Source organism: Bufo bufo, chromosome 3 (assembly GCF_905171765.1).
Source record: "Bufo bufo chromosome 3, aBufBuf1.1, whole genome shotgun sequence".
Lineage (NCBI taxonomy): Eukaryota > Metazoa > Chordata > Amphibia > Anura > Bufonidae > Bufo > Bufo bufo.
In genome coordinates this window covers 175377959-175399299 of record NC_053391.1, presented here as the reverse complement: position 1 = coordinate 175399299, position 21341 = coordinate 175377959, and the positions used below count along the sequence as shown (strand labels likewise).

Genomic DNA, 21341 nt, shown 5'->3' with positions numbered 1-21341 from the left:
AGCTGGGCGGGGCTTCAAACGGCAGTTGGGAAGGCTGGCTGGGCGCATTTTCACATGAAACGCAGCCCCTTGGGCAGATTGCTGACAGGAGAAGCAGGTTATAAAACTTTATATTTCGGTATTTATAAGGTGGACAGGGGGGATACTTATATGCTTTTAAAAGACTGTATAAGACCTGTAATGTGATATATCTAACTATATATGCTGTTTTGGCCTGTCAGTGTCCCTTTAAGTTAAAGCAATCATTACACCCTAAGTTCACCAGCGACCTCCCTCTCCAAAGTGCATGAGATTTCAAGAAATCTGATCTACAGATAAAAATCTCCATCATAAATTGATCCATGGAGTGGATTGTAGATCAGCGGCATGTCAATTTAGGCCTCATGCACACGACCGTTGTGTGCACCCGTGGCCGTTGTTCCGTTTTACGTGATTTTCTGCGGACCCATTGACTTTCAATGGGTCCATTGAAAACTTGGAAAATGCACTGTTTGTCATCCGAGGCCGTGATCCGTGTATCCTGTCCGTCAAAAAAATATGACCTGTCCTATTTTTTTGACGGACAACGGTTCACGGACCCATTCAAGTCAATGGGTCCGTGAAAAAACATGGATGCACACAAGATTGGCATCCGTGTCCGTGATCCGTGTCCGTAAGCTACTTTCATACAGACTGATCCGAAGATCCGTCTGCATAAAAGCTTTTTCAGAGTTGAGTTTTCACATAGTGATGGGGACGCTTCTAGCTAGAATATACTACGAACTGTGCACATGACTGCCCCCTGCTGCCTGGCAGCACCCGATCTCTTACAGGGGGCTGTGATCCGCACAATTAACCCCTCAGGTGCTGCGGGGTTAATTGTGCGTATCATAGCCCCCTGTAAGAGATCAGGGGCTGCCAGGCAGCAGGGGGCAGACCCCCCCTCCCTCCCCAGTTTTAATTTCATTGGTGGCCAGTGCGACCCCCCCCCCCCCCCCCCCGGCCCTCCTTCCCTCCCTTTATTGTATTATCATTGGTGGCCAGTGTGTGGCCCCCCTCTATTGTTTTAATATCATTGGTGGCCAGTGTGCGGCCTCCCCCCCCCCCCCCCTGGGGCTCCGATCGGTAACCATGGCAACCAGGACGCTACTGCAGTCCTGGTTGCCATGGTTACTTAGCAATATTAGAAGCATCATACTTACCTGCTGCGCTGTCTGTGACCGGCCGGGAGCTCCTCCTACTGGTAAGTGACAGATCATTAAGCAATGCGCCGCACAGACCTGTCACTTACCAGTAGGAGGAGCTCCTGGCCGGTCACAGACAGCGCAGCAGGTAAGTATGATGCTTCTAATATTGCTAAGTAACCATGGCAACCAGGACTGCAGTAGCATCCTGGTTGCCATGGTTACCGATCGGAGCCCCAGCGATTAAACTGGGACTTCGATCGGAACTCTCCGCTGCCACCAATGATCGGGGGGGGGGGGGGGGGGGGGGGTCGAGGGCAGGCCGCACACTGGCCACCAATGATATTAATACAATAGAGGGGGGGGCCGGGCGCACACTGGCCACCAATGATAATACAATAGAGGGGGGGCCGGGGGGGTGCACACTGGCTACCAATGATAATACAATAGAGGGAGGGGGGGCTGGGGGGGGGCGCACACTGGCCACCAATGATATTCAAACTGGGGAAAGAGGGGGGTCTGCCCCCTGCTGCCTGGCAGCCCCTGATCTCTTACAGGGGGCTATGATACGCACAATTAACCCCTTCAGGTGCGGCACCTGAGGGGTTAATTGTGTGGATCACAGCCCCCTGTAAGAGATCAGGGGCTGCCAGGCAGCAGGGCGCAGTCATGTACACAGTTCGTAGTATATTCTAACTTAAAGCGTCCCCATCACTATGGGAACGCCTCTGTGTTAGAATATACTGTCGGATATGAGTTTCACGATCTAACTCAAATCCGTAGAGGCGTTCCCATGGTGATGGGGACACTTCAAGTTAAAATATACCATAGGATTGGAGAAAACTCCGATCCTATGGTATATTAACTCCTGACTTTACATTGAAAGTCAATGGGGGACGGATCCGTTTGCAATTGCACCATATTGTGTCAACGTCAAACGGATCCGCCCCCATTGACTTGCATTGTAAGTCAGGACGGATCCGTTTGTCTCCGCACGGCCAGGCGGACACCAAAACGACTTTTTTTTCATGTCCGTGGATCCTCCAAAAATCAAGGAAGACCCACGGACGAAAAAACGGTCACGGATCACGGACCAACAGAACCCCGTTTTGCGGACCGTGAAAAAATACTGTCGTGTGCATGAGGCCTTATGCTGTGTATTTCCACTGCAGATTTCACACTTTGCAATGAAGGGCTTGAAATCTGCAGCAATTCCGCATCAGAATGTCAGGAGGGTTTTATGCGCTGTATGGATTTACCAGTTGAGAAATGTTATCAAAACTGGTGCGAAGGAAAGTTGACTTAGTTGTCCCTAGCAGCCAATCAGAGTGATCCTTCCATTTTCCAGACGGGTTCTGAAATATGAAAGATGGAATCTGACTCGTTTATTCTTATTTTTTTTCTAGATTTATAGGTTTTAATGTAAAAACTTCTGGCTGGCACTCAAATATATGGATTATATATTTGAGTGCCAGCCAGAAGTTTTTACATTATTGCGATATTTTTCATAAGACAATAGGGTGTGTCTGCTGGAGAGAGCACCTTTACCGTGTTGGAGCTGAGGTTGAGCCATTGGTAAACAGATTATTATTTTTTTTTTTTTTTTTTTTTATAGGTTTGTTTGCCATGTGTTAGTTTAGCCTACAATGGGGCCATGTTTAGACATCATTTGCACCTTAAGTGTATGTACAATGCATTGAGAAGGTCTTCATTTTCTTCACATTTTGTTATGTTGTGGCCTTTTGCTAAAATTAAACAAATTCAAGTTTCCCCCCATCATTCTGCACTCAGTAAAAATAAAGTAAATACAGAATATTCCACATCTTTGATAATTTGTTAAAAAGGAAAAACTAAAAATTGCATTGACATAAGTATTTAGACCCTATACTCAGTACTTAGTTGAATAACCTTTGGCAGTGATTACAGCCTCCAGTCTTGGGTATCATGCCACAAGGTTTGCACACCTGGATTTTAAGATTTTTCTATCATTCTTCTCTGCAGATCCTGTCAAGCTCTGTCAGGTGGGATGGGATCTTTCAGTAGACAGCCATTTTCAGGTCTCTCCAAAAATGTTTGATTGGGTTCAAGTCATGTCTCTGGTTTGGACACTCAAATACATTCAGTTGTGTCCAAGCCACTCCTTTGTTGTCTTGGCTGTGTGCTTAAGGTCATTGTCTTGTTGGACGGTGAACCTTTTGCCCAGTCTGACGTCCAGAGCACTCTGGATCAGGCTTTCATTAAGAATATTTGTTTACTTTGCTCCATTCAGCTTAGGCTACTTTCACACGAGCGTTCGGGTGTCCGCTCGTGAGCTCCGTTTGAAGGGGCTCACGAGCGGCCCCGAACGCATCCGTCTGGCCCTAACGCATTCTCAGTGGAGGCGGATCCACTGAGAATGCATCCGCCTGCTAGCGCTCAGCCTCCGCTCCGCTCAGTGAGCGGACACCTGAACGCTGCTTGCAGCGTTCGGGTGTCCGCCTGGCCGTGCGGAGGCGAGCGGATCCGTCCAGACTTATAATGGAAGTCAATGGGGACGGATCCGCTTGAAGATGACACTATATGGCTCAATCTTCAAGCGGATCCGTTCCCCATTGACTTTCAATGTAAAGTCTGAACGGATCCGCTCAGGCTACTTTCTGACTTAGAAAATTTTCTAAGTAATAATGCAGACGGATCCGTTCTGAACGGATGCAAACGTCTGCATTATCGGAGCGGATCCGTCTGATGAAACATCAGACGGATCCGCTCCAAACGCTAGTGTGAAAGTAGCCTTACCCTCAATCCTTAACCAGTTTCCCAATCTCAGGTGCTGAAAAACACCCTTATGGCATGATGCTGCCACCACCATGCTTCACTGTAGGGATGTTATTGTGCAGGTGATGAAGTTACCGTATTTTTCGCCCACCAATCAGACCCCCAATGTTAATCAGACCTCAGCTGACAGCCCCCAATGTTAATAAGATCTCAGATCAGACCCCCAATCAGACCTCAGATAAGAGCCCCATTGCCTCTCATCTGTCCCCCATGCCTCTTACCAGCCCACAGCATCCTTATATCAGCCCCCATTGCCTCTCACCAGCCCCCAGCCACGTTATATCAGCCACCAAAAGTCTTATCAGCCCCCATCAGCCTCCTATGGAATAAAATAAAAAGACACATTTCTTTCCTGCCTGGACGCCGCTGCTCCCCTCCTCCAGAGCGATACTCTTCATCCTGCCGCCGGCTGTGCTGTGAACTGGCGCGCACAGTGTGAGGTCAGAGTGCCCTCACGCTTTGCGCAGCAACAGCACAGCCGACAGCCGAGGACCAAGAAGCGGTGAGTACAGAGCCTTCACCGCTTCCTGGTCCTCCAGTACTAATGAGCGATTCCATAATGGAAGCATTCATTAGTATTCGCCCCATAAGATGCAGGGGCATTGACCCCCCCCCCCCCCCCCCACACACACACACTTTTTTTGGTGAAAAATGCGTATTATGGGGCGCAAAAATACGATATATCTTTATTTTATCAGACCAGAGAAATTGTTTCTTACAGTCTGTGTCCTTCAGGTCCTTTTTTTTGCAAACTCCAGGTGAGTTTCCATGTGTCTTTTGCTTATGAGAGGCTTCCTTCTGGCCACTCTGCCATAAAGCCCAGATTGGTGGTGTGCTGCCGTGATGGTTGACGACCTGAAAGATTCTCCTATCTGCACACAGGGTTTTTGGAGCCCAACAAGAGTGACCCTTGAGTTCTGGGTCACCTCTCTTACCAAAGCCTTCTTCCTCGATTACTTATTTTGGAGGCTACAGCCATCTCTAAGAAGAGTCCTGGTTGTTCCAAACTTCTTCCATTTAAGAATTATGGAAGCCACTATGCTGTTGGGAACTTCCAGTGCAGCAGAAATTTTTTGTACCCTTCTCCAAATCTAGGCCTCCACACAATGATGTCTGAACTCTACAGGCAGTTCCTTTTCTCGTCGTGGCTTGGTTTTTGCTCTTAGGCCTCTTTCACATGGCCGTAGTGCTCCTGTGGCTGTATTGCGGGCTGCATATGGTGGTTCCGCAATACACGGGTCACCAGCCTTGTGCATTCCGCATCACGGATGCGGACCCATTCACTTGAATGGGTCTGCAAATCCAGAGATGCGGTATGGAACGGAAGCACGGAACGGAACCCCACGGAAGCACTACGGAATCCTTCCGTGGTGTTCCGTTCCGTGCTTCCGTTGCTCAAAAATATAGAACTTATTCTATGTTTTTGCGGAACAGACGGAACGTGGACCCCATTCAAGTGAATGGGTCCGCGATCCACATACAGCTGCCCCACGGTCGGTGCCCGTGCATTGCGGACCGAAATTTGCAGTCCGCAGCCCGGGCCCAGCCAACACACGGCTGTGTGAAAGAGGCCTTATATGCATTCTCAGCTGTGAGACCTTATATAGTCAGGGGTGTGTCTTTCCAAATCATTCCCAGTCAACTGAATTTACCACAGGTGGACTCAAATCAAGGTGTAGAAAGATCTCAAAGATGATCAAGAGAAATAGGTGGCCTCCAGAGCTAAATTTCAAGGGTCATTGCAAAGGGTCTGAATACAAAATTTATACAAAAATTTATAAAATTATATTTTCACTTTCTCATTAAGGGGAACTAAGAGCAGATCAATGGGGAAAACTAGATTATTTTTTTTATTGTGTTTTGTTTTTTTTAGCACAAGGCCCCAACATAAAATTTGAAAGAATCTGAAGACTTTCCGAAAGTATTGTATACTTTATATTGTAATCCATTGTAAAGGAGGGCGATTTATTGTATGGTTTCTTGTCGCTTTCTTGTACTACTTTCTTACTTTAGGATTTGCTTTATTAGTTGTGTATGTGGCCGTTAGTAGGTCCTGCATTGCTTAATATGTAAAGTATTTCTGCCAGTGGCAGGTCGGCTTCCTGCTGCATTCATGGGAACTGGTGAGTTTCATTCAGCTGTGGATTAATTACAGAGAAAGCTGAGCTTATCCTACTTTCCACATCTCCATTACCAGATCTTGCCCCCGAACAGGTTAGAGATGCTGTAGTGAAAGAAGCTTATCCTGAGCTGCCTTTCATTCAGCTTCAGCAGGAATCTGAGAAAAGCCCTCTCTATCTGGAGCTGGACTCGGGCTGCTGGGAGAAGTTTTGGCGGAGGTGATTGGGTGGAGCTGGCTTTCCTGGCATTGTAACACAGATTTTCCTGTTGTGATCTAATGTCAGCAGTCTCACATTCACTTACCCCAGCTCAGCACAAGGATATGTTGTGTTCCAGTAGCAGTTCCCCTCAGGACCCCTGACCTGTCACTCCTGGGTTGCTCAGTTTCCCCCATTTGTGCACAATGCTCCACTTACCAGAAGCATGGCGAGATCCATCGGTGAGTATTCAATTTGATATGTCAACATCAAAAGGTTTTCTCCGATAACAGATGTTGTGTCATTTTAAGCATGGCTGATCTAATACTCGGCTAGAATTACACTACATAAATAGTCTTTCATTTGAAGGTTAGCTCCTTCTCAGATTGTTTTGAATTATAGTAGTGCCTGGCAGGTTGGAAAGGAGGAAGGAACAGGTGGCAGGGCTGGGCAAAGGTTGACATTGAAGGTAGATAGTAGTGCCAAGTGGAATTTTTTTGTTACTGCAGTTCAATCCAGAGTTTATTTTTTATTGTTGGGTATCTGTGTGCTCTATGTAGACTATTTATGTGCTCTATATACAGTAGGCTTTATGTGGTGACTCTTTTTACTTTATAGCCTATGCTAGTGCTCTTATGTGGTATCTCTCGAGTTCCTTATCTTATCCCATCCTCTCTGGTTTAATTCAAATGGAAATATAGGAGTAGCTTCAGGTTTCCCGTCTTAAAGAACACCTTCACCATAAAATGCAGTGTTATCTGCAAGCAGCCTGTTATAGAGCAGAAGGAGCTGAGCAGACGGATATATAGTTTTGTGGGATAAAAACCCCACATGACTTAAGATGTATTGACTGAAATTCCTGTTCGTTCTGTGCTTAGGAGTCTGGTAGGCGGTATTTCTTGGCGATTGACAACCTTCACTGTAGGAATTAGGGGTGCACCGAAATGAAAATTCTGGTCCGAAACCGAAAATTCAGGATGCCCTTGACCGGAAACCGAAACTGCCTTTTTGCCCAAATACTTTTAAAAAACTTTTTTTTAAATGATTTTATTAATAATTCTTTTTCATGAATGAAATTCATCTGTGGGTGGCGCTGTTATGGAGGGGGGGATATGTGCACTGTTATGGGCATAACAGTGCACAGATCCCTTTCCCCATAACAGTGCACAAATCCCTTTCCCCATAACAGTGCACAGATCCCCCCTCCCCATAGCAGTGCCATAGACCGATCCCCCTACCCATAACAGCCCCGGCCCTGCTGCTCACAGCAGACTAATCACTCACTGCATCTTTATTTTACCTTACAATCGTGACGCTCCAGTAACAACTCTGCAGGCAGAGCGGAGGGCGGCGTAACGTCACTTACTCACGTGACGCACCTGCTCCGCCCACTTTATGAATGAAGGAGGCGGAGCAGGCGCGTCACGTGAGTAAGTGACGTTACGCCGCCCTCCGCTCTGCCTGCAGAGTTGTTACTGGAGCGTCACGATTGTAAGGTAAAATAAAGATGCAGTGACTTAAAGTAAACCGCCCGCCCGGCGCGGGTGACAAATCCCACAAATCCCAAACCGCATATTTTCTGCCGCTATGTACCAATATCGGCCGAAATGGATTAGGCCCATTTTCGGCCGATATTTTCGGCCGCCGGAATTTCGGTGCACCCCTGGTAGGAATGCATAACGAGATAACGGTCAGTCACTGATTAGGACTTCCCACTGGACTCAAGTCTAGAAAGTGCTAGAATTTCAGTCAATAAATTCCATGTTATACTGAGTATGCTTCCAACAAAACTGTCTGCTCTGCTCCTCCTGCTCTTCATGTTCACTGTTACAAGTTCCTTTTAAGGCCAGACACACATGAACGAGTTCAATGCGAGTAAGGGTCCATTCACAGGTCCATAGTGTATTGCGTATCCGCAATACACCCAGCCGGCACCCCCATTGAACTGCCTATTCTTGTCCGCACTTGCATTAGGCCTCTTGCACACAAACTTTTTTTCCCCCCGTTTACGTTCCATTTTTTGCGTTCCATATACGGACCGTATACGGAACCAGCCTTCCGTATTTCCGTTTTCCCATTCCGTTCAAAAATAGAACATGTCCTATTATTGTCCGCATAACGGACAAGGATAGTACTGTTCTATCAGGGCCCAGCTGTTCCATTCCGCGAAAAACGGAATGCACCCGGACGTCATCCGTATCTTTTGCGGATCCGTTTTTTGCGGACCGCCAAATACTGAAAAAGCCATACGGTCGTGTTCAAGAGGCCTTCTATTGATCTATAAAGCTGTGTGTCCCTGTCAGACCTGGAATCTATTGAATTACACTGACCGCATTATAGGAGTGTAATTTAATAGATTCCAGGTCTCACAGGGACACACAGCTTTGTAGATCAGTATAATGCTGTGCGATCCTCTCAGAGGAGTGGCGTTTGGATCTGGAACTCACACTGAAGTCACTTGTATGTGTCTGGCCTTAAAGGGGTTGAAATAGCATTTATTATGTAGAGGACGTTAATACAAGCCACTTATTAATGTATTGTGAATGTCCGTACTGGCTGGATTAATTTTTCCATTATATTACACACTGCTCGTTTCAGTGGTTACGACCACCCCGCAATCCAGCATCGGTGGCCGTGCTTGCACACTGTATGAAAACGCACTAGTCTATGTGTGCTCCCACGTTCCTGGCCACCAGAGAGGATGGCACTTTTTTCTTTAGTGTGCAAGCACAACCACCACTGCTGGATTTCAGATACATTAGTAAGTGTCTTGTATTAGCCTTTATTATGTAGAGAAAGTTATTTGCCGAAGTGAGAGAACCCCTTTAAGGGGTATTCTGGTAGTGACAAGTTATCCACAGGTTGGGACCCCCCACGATCAGCAGAACGGGGACCTTGTACCCCTTTAGGGCCCCCTTCTCCTCCCCCCAAGTTGACTAATGAATCAGGTGGGGCTTGTGCACTACCCTCCACTCATCTCTCTGAGATCTCTGGAAATAGCTGAGCGCTGTACTCTGCTGTCTCAGTGCTGTCCATTCGGGGTGCCCTGAGGGGAATGTGTTCCCCCATTCTCATTATTGGTGGGGGTCCCAGCGTTGGGGCCCCACTGATCTAATGGTTATCCCCTATCCACATCCCTTGTTGAGATCTCTCCAAAGTTGAATACAGTAATTCTAGTCATTTAGACACCAGGTAGTTTCTAGACGTGAGAATGAAGGCTGGAATATCTGCTTAATGTCCCACTGTCAGATCAGTGGAGAAGCCAGCTATATATACATTGTCACTGTGGGGTCTAGAACAAAGCCAGTGTGTGGTTCACAGGCCAAATAAACTGCAGCCGTCCGAGCGGAGGAAATTGGTTTTGTTTGAATAAAGCCTATTGATATTGCCAGGATTTATTTTTGTTTAAAAAAGGTGTGACGCAGATTTCGGCCAAAATGGCGGCAGCCCTTTCTCTGGGCCAGCTGTGTTTACCTTCACCCAGATAATGGGGGGCCATATTCAAATGATTTGGCCACAGGCTGGGATACAGTGGCAAATGGTTTATACAAGCATCACTAATTTCTGGTCACTTATTTTCCTGGTCACTTGATTATTTTCAGTGACCATATACCGTACTTACAACGTATTCGATTACAAAGTGCGCTCACACAACCACCCTATTGTATGTGTTAAACTGCCCATACAGATATAAGGGGATCCGTCATTTCTCCTGACATGTCTATTTTAATAAATGCATGAAAGAACTCAGCATTGACCCATTACTCTGTTATTCCTCCTGGAAATGTCTGACTAAATTGACAGATGGGTGTTACCATTCCTCTTGTCAATAGAGTGTGCCTCTAGGTAGGAGTAACGGCACCGGGAAAATCTCTGGAGAATAGGCTCCAGAATTATTATATTGACTGGGGCGCAAATTTATTAATGGCCACCTGTCAGGTGCTGAATTTGTAAGGGCAGCGCAGCGTAGTGACAGACACTCTGATTTCAGCTGTCTGTCTCTTATGAGTTATAGCGGGACATCTGTCAGTCCGGCTGCAGGGCGGAGGGAGTCCACCTGTCATCGGGGCGGCAGCTCACACGCTGCACAGTTTATCATGCAATTACTCAAAAAGTACTTAAAATTAAAGGGATTTTTGGGGCTTTTTTTTTTTAACTGATGGACCACAGATTCGGGTCAAATCTGAAATTTTTGGTGATTCGATTTGGGTGAATTTTTTTAAATGACATCAGCCATTTTTCAGATCAGAAGACAGGAAAGATGTAGAAAGACGATCGCCTGACACCAGGCAATGTTTGTGTATACACCAGCAGGCATTTGCTGCCGAAATGAAAACATTTTTGGGCCTTTTTTTTTTAACATAAGTTAAAGTTATAGCTTTTTAAAAAGGCTGTTTGTTGCCACCAGCAGCCATGTGTTTGCCCATAGTCGTATATGTTGCTCTCACTTGAAAATTGGTTGGTGTTAAACAGCCTGAAATGAGTTGCACACAGTCCTAGGAGACCCCAGAATGTCATCCCCAACTTTTTGAGGCAATTGAAGCAATTTCATTCCGGTTGAACTTTAAGACATTCATTCACTCATTATAAAAGGGGTTTCCAAGACTTTAATACTGATGACCTATCCAGAGAGGATAGGTCATCAGTATCTGATCGGTGGGGGTCTGACATCAGGGACCCTCTGTTTGAGAAGGAACCTGTGAGCACCGTGGCCTTCTCTGTACTTGCCAAGCACAGCGTCGTACTGTGTACAAGCGGCTGTGCTTCAATCCCATTCACTTCAATGGGGCTGAGCTGCACCTAGGCCACGTGACCGACGAACATGTCGTCGCGGGCCTAGGAAAAGCTGAAAGAAGGCCATGGCGCTACTGCGAGTGCTGGTGCCGTCTCAAACAGCGGTGATCTGGGTGTTGGACCCCCACCGATCAGATGCTGATGATCGATCCAGAGGATAAGGGTACTTTCACACTCGCATTATTCTTTTCCGGTATTGAAATCCAGAAAAACGCATCAGTTTTGTCTCAATGCATTCTGAATGGAAAGCAATCCGTTCAGTATGCATCAGGTTGTCTTCCGTTCCGGACAAAATACCGCAGCATGCTGCCAAAATCCCGGAACACTACTGCACTTGCCGGTATTAATTTCCATTGAAATGTATTAATGCCTCATCCGGCACCAAGTGTTCTGGGAATTGCCGGATCCGGTTTTCCGGTCTGCGCATGCGCAGTTCTTTCTAGCTTTGAAAAAAATAAATACAGGATCCGTTATTCTGGATGATACCGGAAAGACGGATCCGGTATTTCAATGATTAAGTCTAACGGATCCAGAAAAAAACCGGAAATGCCTGCCGGTCCTCACAATGCTAGTGTGAAAGTACCCTGAGACCTCAGTATTAAAGTCTTGGAAAACCCCTTTAATGCTTATGTATCTCCATCTAATTCTTTGTAGCTGTGTCTCCGTTTTGCTTCTCGCTGGCTGTATGAATAGTCTTCTCTGCTTTTAACTTTCCCTCACTCTTCCTTCATTGTGTAGGATTTCGATGATGAATCGGTCTATTTTTAGTGCTGTCCTCTGTGAGATCCTCGTCTTTTGTGCGTTCCTAATAAACATCCTTGTTTTATCATAATGGGGATGATCTAAAATGAGAGTTAACGACGTGAAAAAAAACTGAATGCTTTCCCTGCTTTGCACAGAATCTAATATTGGACAAAGGGGTCGGGAGTTTTTGAATTATTATTTGCTATGTTTATGCCATTGATCTTACTGTAGAATGCTGTGTTATTCAGTGTTTGATCATCCGGGTGGTGTCTTTTATTTTTGCCCACATTCAGCTGATCATCTGCCATTATGCACCCGTCCAGTGTGTGATTATATTTATATATATATATATATATATATATATATATATATATATATATATATATAATTATTTTATATTTATATTTTTTTTTTGTAAACTAGCTCTCATCAGGTATTTTGCTGGTGTTATCATTCATATGAACAGTCCCGTGACTGATCGCCCACATTCTGGCCTACTAATGTGGTTGCCAGAGGTACAAACTAGAGTCAGCCGTACATATAACGGTTGATGAAGTCAAGCTGTATAGGAATAAGGCCTCATGCACACGACTGTATCCATTTTTGTGGTCTGCAAATTGTGGATCTGCAAAACACCGATACCTGCCACGTGCATCCTGGATTGTCCCTTCCACAGGTCCAGCAATATGTTACCAATGCTCTAACCGTGTGCTGTCTGCATCTTTTGTGGCCCCATTAAAATTAATAGGTTCGCATCCGATCCGCAAAAAAAAGTGTGCGTGAGCCCAAATGCACGCTGTGTAGTCCAGAGGCTCCACAGTTTAGGGCTAGACAGTAAAGTGTTAAGGTCTGTGTTTCTCTACACTTTCTGGCAGTTGTTGAGTTTGGCAATTGATTTGTTGAAAGATACATGCTATCAAGGAATGCATAATATAGAAAGGAATGTCCCATGTTTCTTTAAGGATGCCTTCCTCTGATGAGCAGATGTGTTCGTCTGTATGGATTACTTCCACCTGCGGATTAATACATTTTATATATATATATCTATATCTATATCTCAGATTGCGGACACGCGTCTGAGCGGTGGCACAGAGCAGAAGCCCACAGATGCACTACGTGGGATTTCTTCAGTCTGTACTTTGGCACCACAAAAAAAAATAGAACATGTTCTATTTTCTTGCTGTGCAGACTGAATCTTGCACATCGCGGACCCATTCAAGAGAATCCAAAAACGACTATTTATGGTCCGCAGCACGGACATAGGGTGCACACATTCGTGTGCATGAACCCTTAGACTAATGTTGGCTGTACTTTACCCCGACAGCAGATGTTTGAGCAGGGTTTCTCAACTCAGGTCCTTGGGACCCACCTACCGGTCAGGATTTGAGAATATCCCACAGAATGAATACCTGTGGTAAGTCCTGATGCATGGTCACTAATTATATCACTTGCTCAATACTAAGGAAATCCTGAAAACATGACCGGCAGGTGGGTCCCGAGGACCGGAGCTGAGAAACCCTGTGTTAGAGGAAAGAAGGATCAGGCTGTCGGATCTTTTTATTAGGGGAACTAAGCTGCCGCCAGATGTTCCCCATACATCTGTAAGGAGAGATCAGAAGGGATAGTTGTCGGTCGATGGCTATTTAAAGTGTATGGCTACCCTTAGGCCTCTTGAGAACAAACAGTTTTGTTTTTTTTCCCTTCAGTTTTGGCGGGTTCAGTTTGTGGTCCGTATGCGGAACCATTCATTTCAATCATTCCGCAAAAAATAAGAGGAATGTACTCCGTATGCATTCTGTTTCCGTATTTCCGTTCCGCTGAAAGATAGAACTTGTCCTATTATTGCCGCAAATAACGATCCGTGGCTTCATTCGAGTCAATAGTTCCGCAAAAAAAACAAAACTTAATGCATACGGAATGCATCCATATGTCTTCCGTATCCATTCCGTTTTTGCGGAACCATCTAGTGAAAATGTTATGCCCATCCCAATTTTTTTTATGTACTTACTGTTTAAACATTATTGTATGTTTCCGTTTGTGATCCGAACGGAAGCGGAAACACTACTGAAACGGAAAAACTGATCCGTTTAAAACAGACAGCAAAGCCATTTGGTCGTGTGCAAGAGGCCTTAGGTGTAGCTACAGAGTGAGCTGTGCAACGGCAACTCCCTTGTTGCACACAGAGACTAATTTACATATGATTAAAAAGCAGTTTTTTCTGCAATAAGACCACTGAGCGACATGGGAGCAAGAACATTAGATTCAGTTGGCAAGGGCTCGCCAGACATGTAAGCTGGTTTTAATAAGATGGATTTGATGACCGATTCCCATTATATTAAGGCTGAAGGGAACTTACTGTATATTTCAAAAGTATTATAAATCTACTAGGCTGTGATTTGGTTATTGCTTTCTTTATTTCCCCCAAGGTTCTCAAGAGCTGTGGATAAAAAAAGCCCTATTAATGTGTGAACTGCCTTGGATGAATTGCTGGAAAGTCATTGAGCAATGGTTTGTTTCCCAAGCTGTTGCTAATGAGCGTAAACCTTAATGACCCATAGTTTTGTATTTTTATGTTGTTGTTTTGTGTCGTCTGCGACTCATTGAGCACATAGAAAAACAGTTCATAAAGTTGACGGCGTACAGTGCTGCAGCTGTGCCGCCTAGAATTGTCCAAGCACAAGAACAACAAAGCCAATGTATGTGGCTCTCAGAGAAGGTACATCTCGTTGAGTGTGAAGCATCGTTTTTGCTTCTGCTTCAGCGACTTGTCGACCCAAAGCAGCGATGAGCCCATGACGAGAGCAGAGGCAGGGAGAGCTGCAGCGGGCGACTCGACAAAGCCATTCCTCAAACTGGAAAGTGTAGCAGAAAATACGGCTCCAGTTATTTCATATTACGCTTGTGAGATGGCTTTTCTCACCAAGTCAGGCTTCTTAAATGTTCCTCTTCGACAAAAGATGATCCAGGTGTGAATGAACCCATTACTGACATACGTGTACTTTTGTTTTTATTTTTTTTTTATTTTAATATGGGCTAAATTTCTCAACAGAGGCTTCGCAGTCAGGTGGTTTAACACCTTGTGTGTCTTTTTAAGACGGATAGAAACATATGTCGGTTTGTTTAGCATGGGGCATGGGTCTTCAAGAAAACCAAAAGCTTTGTTCGTCCATTGTCTGATTTAATCACTCATAATTGTAGTATCGCGAAAAAGTAATTTGACAATGACGTAGCTACTTGAGCCATTGTTCTTTTCCTATTCAGCCAGAAGTAAGCGCAAAAAAGAAGCTAATTGCTGGTAGATTGTCTACTGTGGACATTTTGGATTGTAATACTATCATTAAAGTTGACAACCCCCCATGGTTGACCTCTCTCGCCTAATCAAATTTTATATTGTGCTTTCAGATAGCTGATCAGCTTCCCTGGATTTCGCTGACGACACAGGAAAGCTTCGCCTGAAGATGGAAACACTGGAGTCGGAACTGACCTGCCCTATCTGTCTGGAGCTGTTTGAAGACCCACTGCTGCTGCCTTGCGCTCACAGCCTCTGTTTCAACTGTGCGCATCGCATTCTGGTCTCCCACTGTGCCAACAACGAATCCGTAGAATCTATTAACGCCTTCCAGTGCCCCACCTGCCGTTATGTCATCACCCTCGGTAAGCGCGGCTTAGACGGGCTCAAGAGGAACGTGACTTTGCAGAACATCATCGACAGATTTCAGAAGGCATCTGTGAGTGGGCCTAATTCCCCTAGCGAGACACGCCGAGAGCGGACATACGATACGAACAACAGCATGACTTCCAGCGAGAAAGTACTCTGCCAGTTCTGTGACCAGGACCAGGCACGGGAGGCCGTGAAGACATGCGTGACTTGCGAAGTGTCTTATTGTGATGACTGCCTAAAGGCAACTCACCCAAATAAGAAGCCGTTCACGGGACACCGTTTGATTGAACCTATCCCTGACTCGCATATTAGAGGGTTAATGTGTCTGGAACATGAGGATGAGAAAGTTAATATGTATTGTGTGACGGATGACCAGCTAATATGTGCCTTGTGTAAATTGGTTGGGCGGCATCGGGATCATCAGGTTGCTGCTCTAGGTGACCGATACGACAAGTTGAAGGTAGGAGCATCTTCAGTAAATGGTGAAGGAATACCTGTAGTCACCTGTTTAATAACTTTCCTAATTCAGACTGGTTTGGACGTACACTGGTACCAGTTTATTGATCCACCTTTAAAATCTATTAAGAAATAAAAAAAAAAAATTCACGGTTCAAGATTTTTAATATGTATTATCTAAAGGAAGATTGGAATGTCTTTTCTGGCTTTGGTTGGCTAAAGTGAACAAAATTCATGGAAGCGATGAGCTGAACTGATATAAGTGAGAACAGGTTAAAACACTCCTGGTCTGTTCTTTTAAAGGTGATAACATAGTTGAGAACCTGTACCGTCACTTATAGAACCTGTACTGTCACTTACTGTCACGGATGTGAATTGGCAATCATTTTCCATCCTCTAGCTGGCTACGGTGCATTAGCAGAGTGAGCTCCTCATTCATTCCTCTACAAACAGGTGGAACCTTCTAATCACTGCATTAGAGAGCGTAGCGTGCAGAGCTCTTTGTGATTGTTTAAATTAACGTCATCTTTTCTGAGCTGTAATTATTACGTGAAATTACAGTAACACAATTTTTGTGTCATAAATAACTGTCTGGATTATTATTATTTTTTTTTTTTCCGGGCATTGGGCTCTGCTAATTATTTTAATAGCAGATCATCCTTCATTAGACAGGGAACAAAGGGGGGCCTGTGCAATCTTCATTCTTTTCACACAGATGGAAAATAGTACAGTTTTTGTCATTATTCTTAGACAACCATTGCATGCAACATAAAAGTGTACTCAAAGCGCCGCTTTTCCGTAATTATGACAAGTTTAGCTTGACCCTGTATATAGAAGCAATTTCTGCCATGCATTCGACATTCAGAGCCATCAATTAGAGCCTACAGGTGGCTCGAATGTACATGTTCGTGCTGTTTCGAGTGGGCTAGGAAAACATGTGTTGCTCATTTCGCGAGACCTGAATGTCTTACCAACCTCTATGAATAAATAAACTTGGTAATTTCATAGATAGAATTAGTCTGCTATGCTGAGGTAAATGCAGATAACCTCAGGGCTTGGAGAGGTGAAATAGATGTTTGGTTAGTGGTGGCTTACCCATTTCTTGAACAGACATAACCTATAAAATTCTGACATGTTCAGAGCCATATGATTCCTGATCTAGTATTAGTCAAGTTTACAGACTTTTGGATGGTTTCTTGTAAGAAATGAATCCTAAATGGAATATCTTGAAGGACTATGAGGCGTTCCTACTGTGCAGTTCAGAGACAACAGAGACTGTTGGACAGTGCTGGATTTAGAAATAATACTAGTTGGTCTAATCCAGTACACAAATTGCCTTTTTAGTGGCCTGGAACCAGTTGGTCTATTCCATTACTCAAATTGCCTTTTTAGTGGCCAAACAATGAGTTCCAGACATGGGAAAACAACCCATGGAAGCTCCATTAACAAATAACAAGGTGTGTTGGCTAATTTGCTTTTCGGATTAGCTGCTTTTGCTTCTGGTATTTGTCTAGCACTGGCTTAATATTTAAAGGGGCTTTTCAGGAGTACAATTTCGATGACCTATCCCTAGAATAAGTTCTCAATATCAGATCAGTGGTGAACCTACTCCTGTTTGAAGAGTCTCTTCTTAGGCCAGCGACATCATGTTTGTCGGTGACCTGGCCTATGTGCAGCTCTAGCCCAACTCAGACCACGCCAAGCACAAACGCTATACAGTGTACCGCACTGTGTTCGGTATGCTGTGAGGAGGCTGCAGAGTTGACCGAAGCACTGAGGCTTCTTCACGGACCACCTCTAATCTGACATTGATGACCTAGCCTGAGGATAGGTTTTCAATATTGTACTCTCAGAAAATCCCTTTAATCCAATATTCCCAAAAACCACCATCACTTTTTAAAGCATATGAGAAAGTTACTATGTGTTGTTTGACTAATGGCAACCTAATATATCTTTTTGTCTGAATTGGAATAAGCCATTTGTGGTGTGTTCACACATTTTTGATAGAGGTTTTTGAAGCAAAAGTGAGAAGTGGATAGTAATAGAGTTATATAGTATACTCCAGGAGTCACAGAAACTTTTCATTGATCTAAAACCAAACAGTGAGATCCCAGCAGCAATATTTTAGGTGTGTTGGCAACATGAATCTTAGCCCTAACTGATGTCATGTATTGATGGCTGTGGATGACAAGTGGTTTTGGGTTTTGACTACTACAGTTTGAGAATTCTGCAGGACATGTTGATCAGAAGTGGAAATCGTCTTTGACATGGCAGCTGGTATTCATTGTCCGCAGGCTGTAGTCTGTCTGTGTGACTGGGCTTGGAGTCTGGAAATGTGAGTATTAGTGTCTTGGAGTCCTATATGTTGGTTACCCTTTTATAATAATAATAAATAAAATTGTTCCTGACAAGACTGAGGCCTCCTAAATGTTGGCACTACTTGACCTGCACTGCATGATCTGGCTTTCTAAGGATAGGTAAATTATCTGCATTACGGTATTTCGGTAGTCCGTTTTGGCAGAGGAACCGTATTTTGCCGTATCTGGCATAGGTGGACACTCCGGATCTGCACTCGGTATAATGTGGTCTGTTGGGTTTCCTGAATGAATCCAGGATTTCTGCCTGAAAAATACTGTTGCATGCAGTATGTTAGCTTTATGGATGTGCTCCTGTGACTTTGGCTGTGCTAGTCTGAATTTACTTGCAGTTGCATGCAGTGTTTTTTTTTTTTCACCAGAAAGCTATCATTCATGTATGGATCCCATAATAGTGAATAGAGATCCGGCGGACCAAGGCAATTCTGGTTCTGTGCTCCTCTGCTGGAACACAGTACTGCAATTCTAAAACGTACATGTGAACTTAGGCTGGTTTCACACGGGCGTTGCGGGAAAAGATGCGAGTGCGTTGCGGAAACATGCGCGATTTTTCCGCACGAGTGCAAAACATTGTATAATGCGTTTTGCACACGTGAGAAAAATCAAAATGTTTGGTACCCAAACCCGAACTTCTTCACAGAAATTCGGGTTTGGGTTAGGTGTTGTGTAGACATGGTTATAAGGGAAAATAATAGCATTCTTAATACAGAATGCATAGTACAATAGGGCTGGAGGGGTTAAAAAAATAAAAATAAAATTTAACTCCCCTTTTAATCCACTTGTTCGCGCAGCCCGGCTTCTCTTCTGTCGCCTTCTTTGAGGAATAGGACCTTTGATGACGTCACTGCGCTCATCACATGGGCCATCACATGATCTTTTACCATGGTGATGGATCATGTGACGGACCATGTGATGAGCGTAGTGACGTCACCACAGGTCCTTTTCCTGTGCACAGCAAAGATGAAGACAGAAGAGAAGCCAGGCTGCGCGAGCAAGTGGATTAGGGCAAGTTTAAATTTTTATTTTATTTTTTTTTAACCCCTCCAACCCTATTGTACTATGCATTCTGTATTGAGAATGCTATTATTTTCCCTTATAACCATGTTATAAGGGAAAATAATAATGATCGGGTCTCCATCCCGATTGTCTCCTAGCAACCATGCGTGAAAACCAACGCTCATGTGCACAGCCCCATAGAAATGAATGGGTCTGGATTCAGTGCGGGTGCAATGCGTTCACCTCACGCATTGCACCCGCTCGGAAATCGCACCCGTGTGAAAGGGGCCTTAAGGTGTATCTTTTATCACACTTATCTCTAAGGCCTCTTTCACACGAGCGTGATGGATTGGCTCAGGATGCGTTCAGTGAAACTCGCACTATTTTAGTAACATAGTAACATACTTTATAAGGCTGAAAAAAGACATCTGTCCATCCAGTTCAGCCTGTTATCCTGCACGTTGATCCAGAGGAAGGCAAAAAACAAAACTGTGAGGTAGAAGCCATTTTTCCCCATTTAAGGGGAAAAAAAATTCCTTCCCGACTCCAATCAGGCAATCAGAATAACTCCCTGGATCAACGACCCCTCTCTAGTAGCTATAACCTGTAATATCATTACACTCCAGAAATACATCCAGGCCCCTCTTGAACTCTTTTAGTGAACTCACCATCACCACCTCCTCAAACAGAGAGTTCCTTAGTCTCACTGCTCTTACCGTAAAGAATGCTCTTCTATGTTTGTGTACAAACCTTTTTTTCTTCCAGACGCAGAGGATGTCCCCTCGTCACAGTCCTGGGTATAAATAGATGATGGGAGAGATCTCTGTACTGACCCCTGATGTATTAATACATAGTTGTTAGATCTTCCCTCAGTCGTCTTTTTTTTTTTTTTTTTAAAGTGAATAAACCTAATTTTGATAATCTTTCTGGGTATTATAGTCCCCCCATTCCAGTTATTACTTTAGTTGCCCACCTCTGAACCTTCTCCAACTCTGCTATGTCTTCCTTGTTCACAGGAGCCGAGAACTGTACACAGTACTCCATGTGTGGTATGACTAGTGATTAGGGATCGACCGATATTGATTTTTTAGGACCGATACCGATAATTTGTGAACTTTCAGGCCGATAGCCGATAATTTATACCGATATTCTGGGAATTTTCATTTTTGAGAAAAAAAAAATTCCTACACAAATCTGCTGAAAATTAATATGTTTATTGTTAATGTGTATTTTTTTGTTTATTGTTAATGTGTATTTTTTTTTTTTTTATAAATCTTTTTTTCATTTATACTTAATATTTTATTTTTTATTTTTTTTACTAACTTTTAGCCCCCTTAGGGACTAGAGCCCTTGTCCTATTCCCCCTGATAGAGATCTATCAGGGTGAATAGGAGCTCACACTGTCCCTGCTGCTCTGTGCTTTGTGCACACAGCAGCATGGAGCTTACCATGGCAGCCAGGGCTTCAATAGCGTCCTGGCTGCCATGGTAACCGATCAGAGACCCAGGCGTACACTGCTGGGGCTCCGATCGGAGGAGGAGGGGAGAGGGGATCCTGTGGCCACTGCCACCAATGAGTAATACTGGGTGGGGGGGGGGGGGGGCGCACTGCGCCACCAATGAAGATAAGTCTCTCAATCATATACAGGAGGCGGGAGCTGGCTGCAGAATCACATAGCCGGCTCCCGACCTCTATGAGCGGTGGCTGCGATCCGCGGCACCTGAGGAGTTAACTACAGCAGATCGCAGCTATCGCTCATAGAGGTCGGGAGCCGGCTATGTGATTCTGCAGTCAGCTCCCGCCTCCTGTATATGAATGAATGAAAGACTCCTCTTCATTGGTGGCGCAGCGGCCACAGCCCCTCCCCTCCTCTTGTCTTCTCTCCTGTCATTGGCGGCAGCGGCAGCAGCAGCACAGGGGGAGGGAGACACTGCTTACGTCTCCCCTGTGCTGCGGAGGGAACACAGAGCGCTGAGAGCAGCGCGTTCTGTGTTCCCAATACGTTATCGGTATATCGGCA

The 21341-nt window shown here is 44.7% G+C and overlaps 1 protein-coding gene across 2 annotated transcripts in view; it reads left to right on the top strand.

Annotated features, from left to right (window-relative positions):
• MID1 (midline 1) overlaps nucleotides 1–21341 on the top strand; it is a 192598-nt gene that overhangs the window by 41758 nt on the left and 129499 nt on the right. Inside the window, exons 1-2 of one of the 2 annotated variants that reach the window (XM_040423768.1) lie at nucleotides 6328–6537; nucleotides 15236–15954. In XM_040423768.1, coding sequence (XP_040279702.1) covers nucleotides 15292–15954 — 663 coding nt within the window. In that variant the 5' untranslated portion in view covers nucleotides 6328–6537; nucleotides 15236–15291. Of the gene's footprint in view, nucleotides 1–6327; nucleotides 6538–15235; nucleotides 15955–21341 lie in introns of those variants that run through there. The other variant, XM_040423767.1, reaches the window with a different exon arrangement.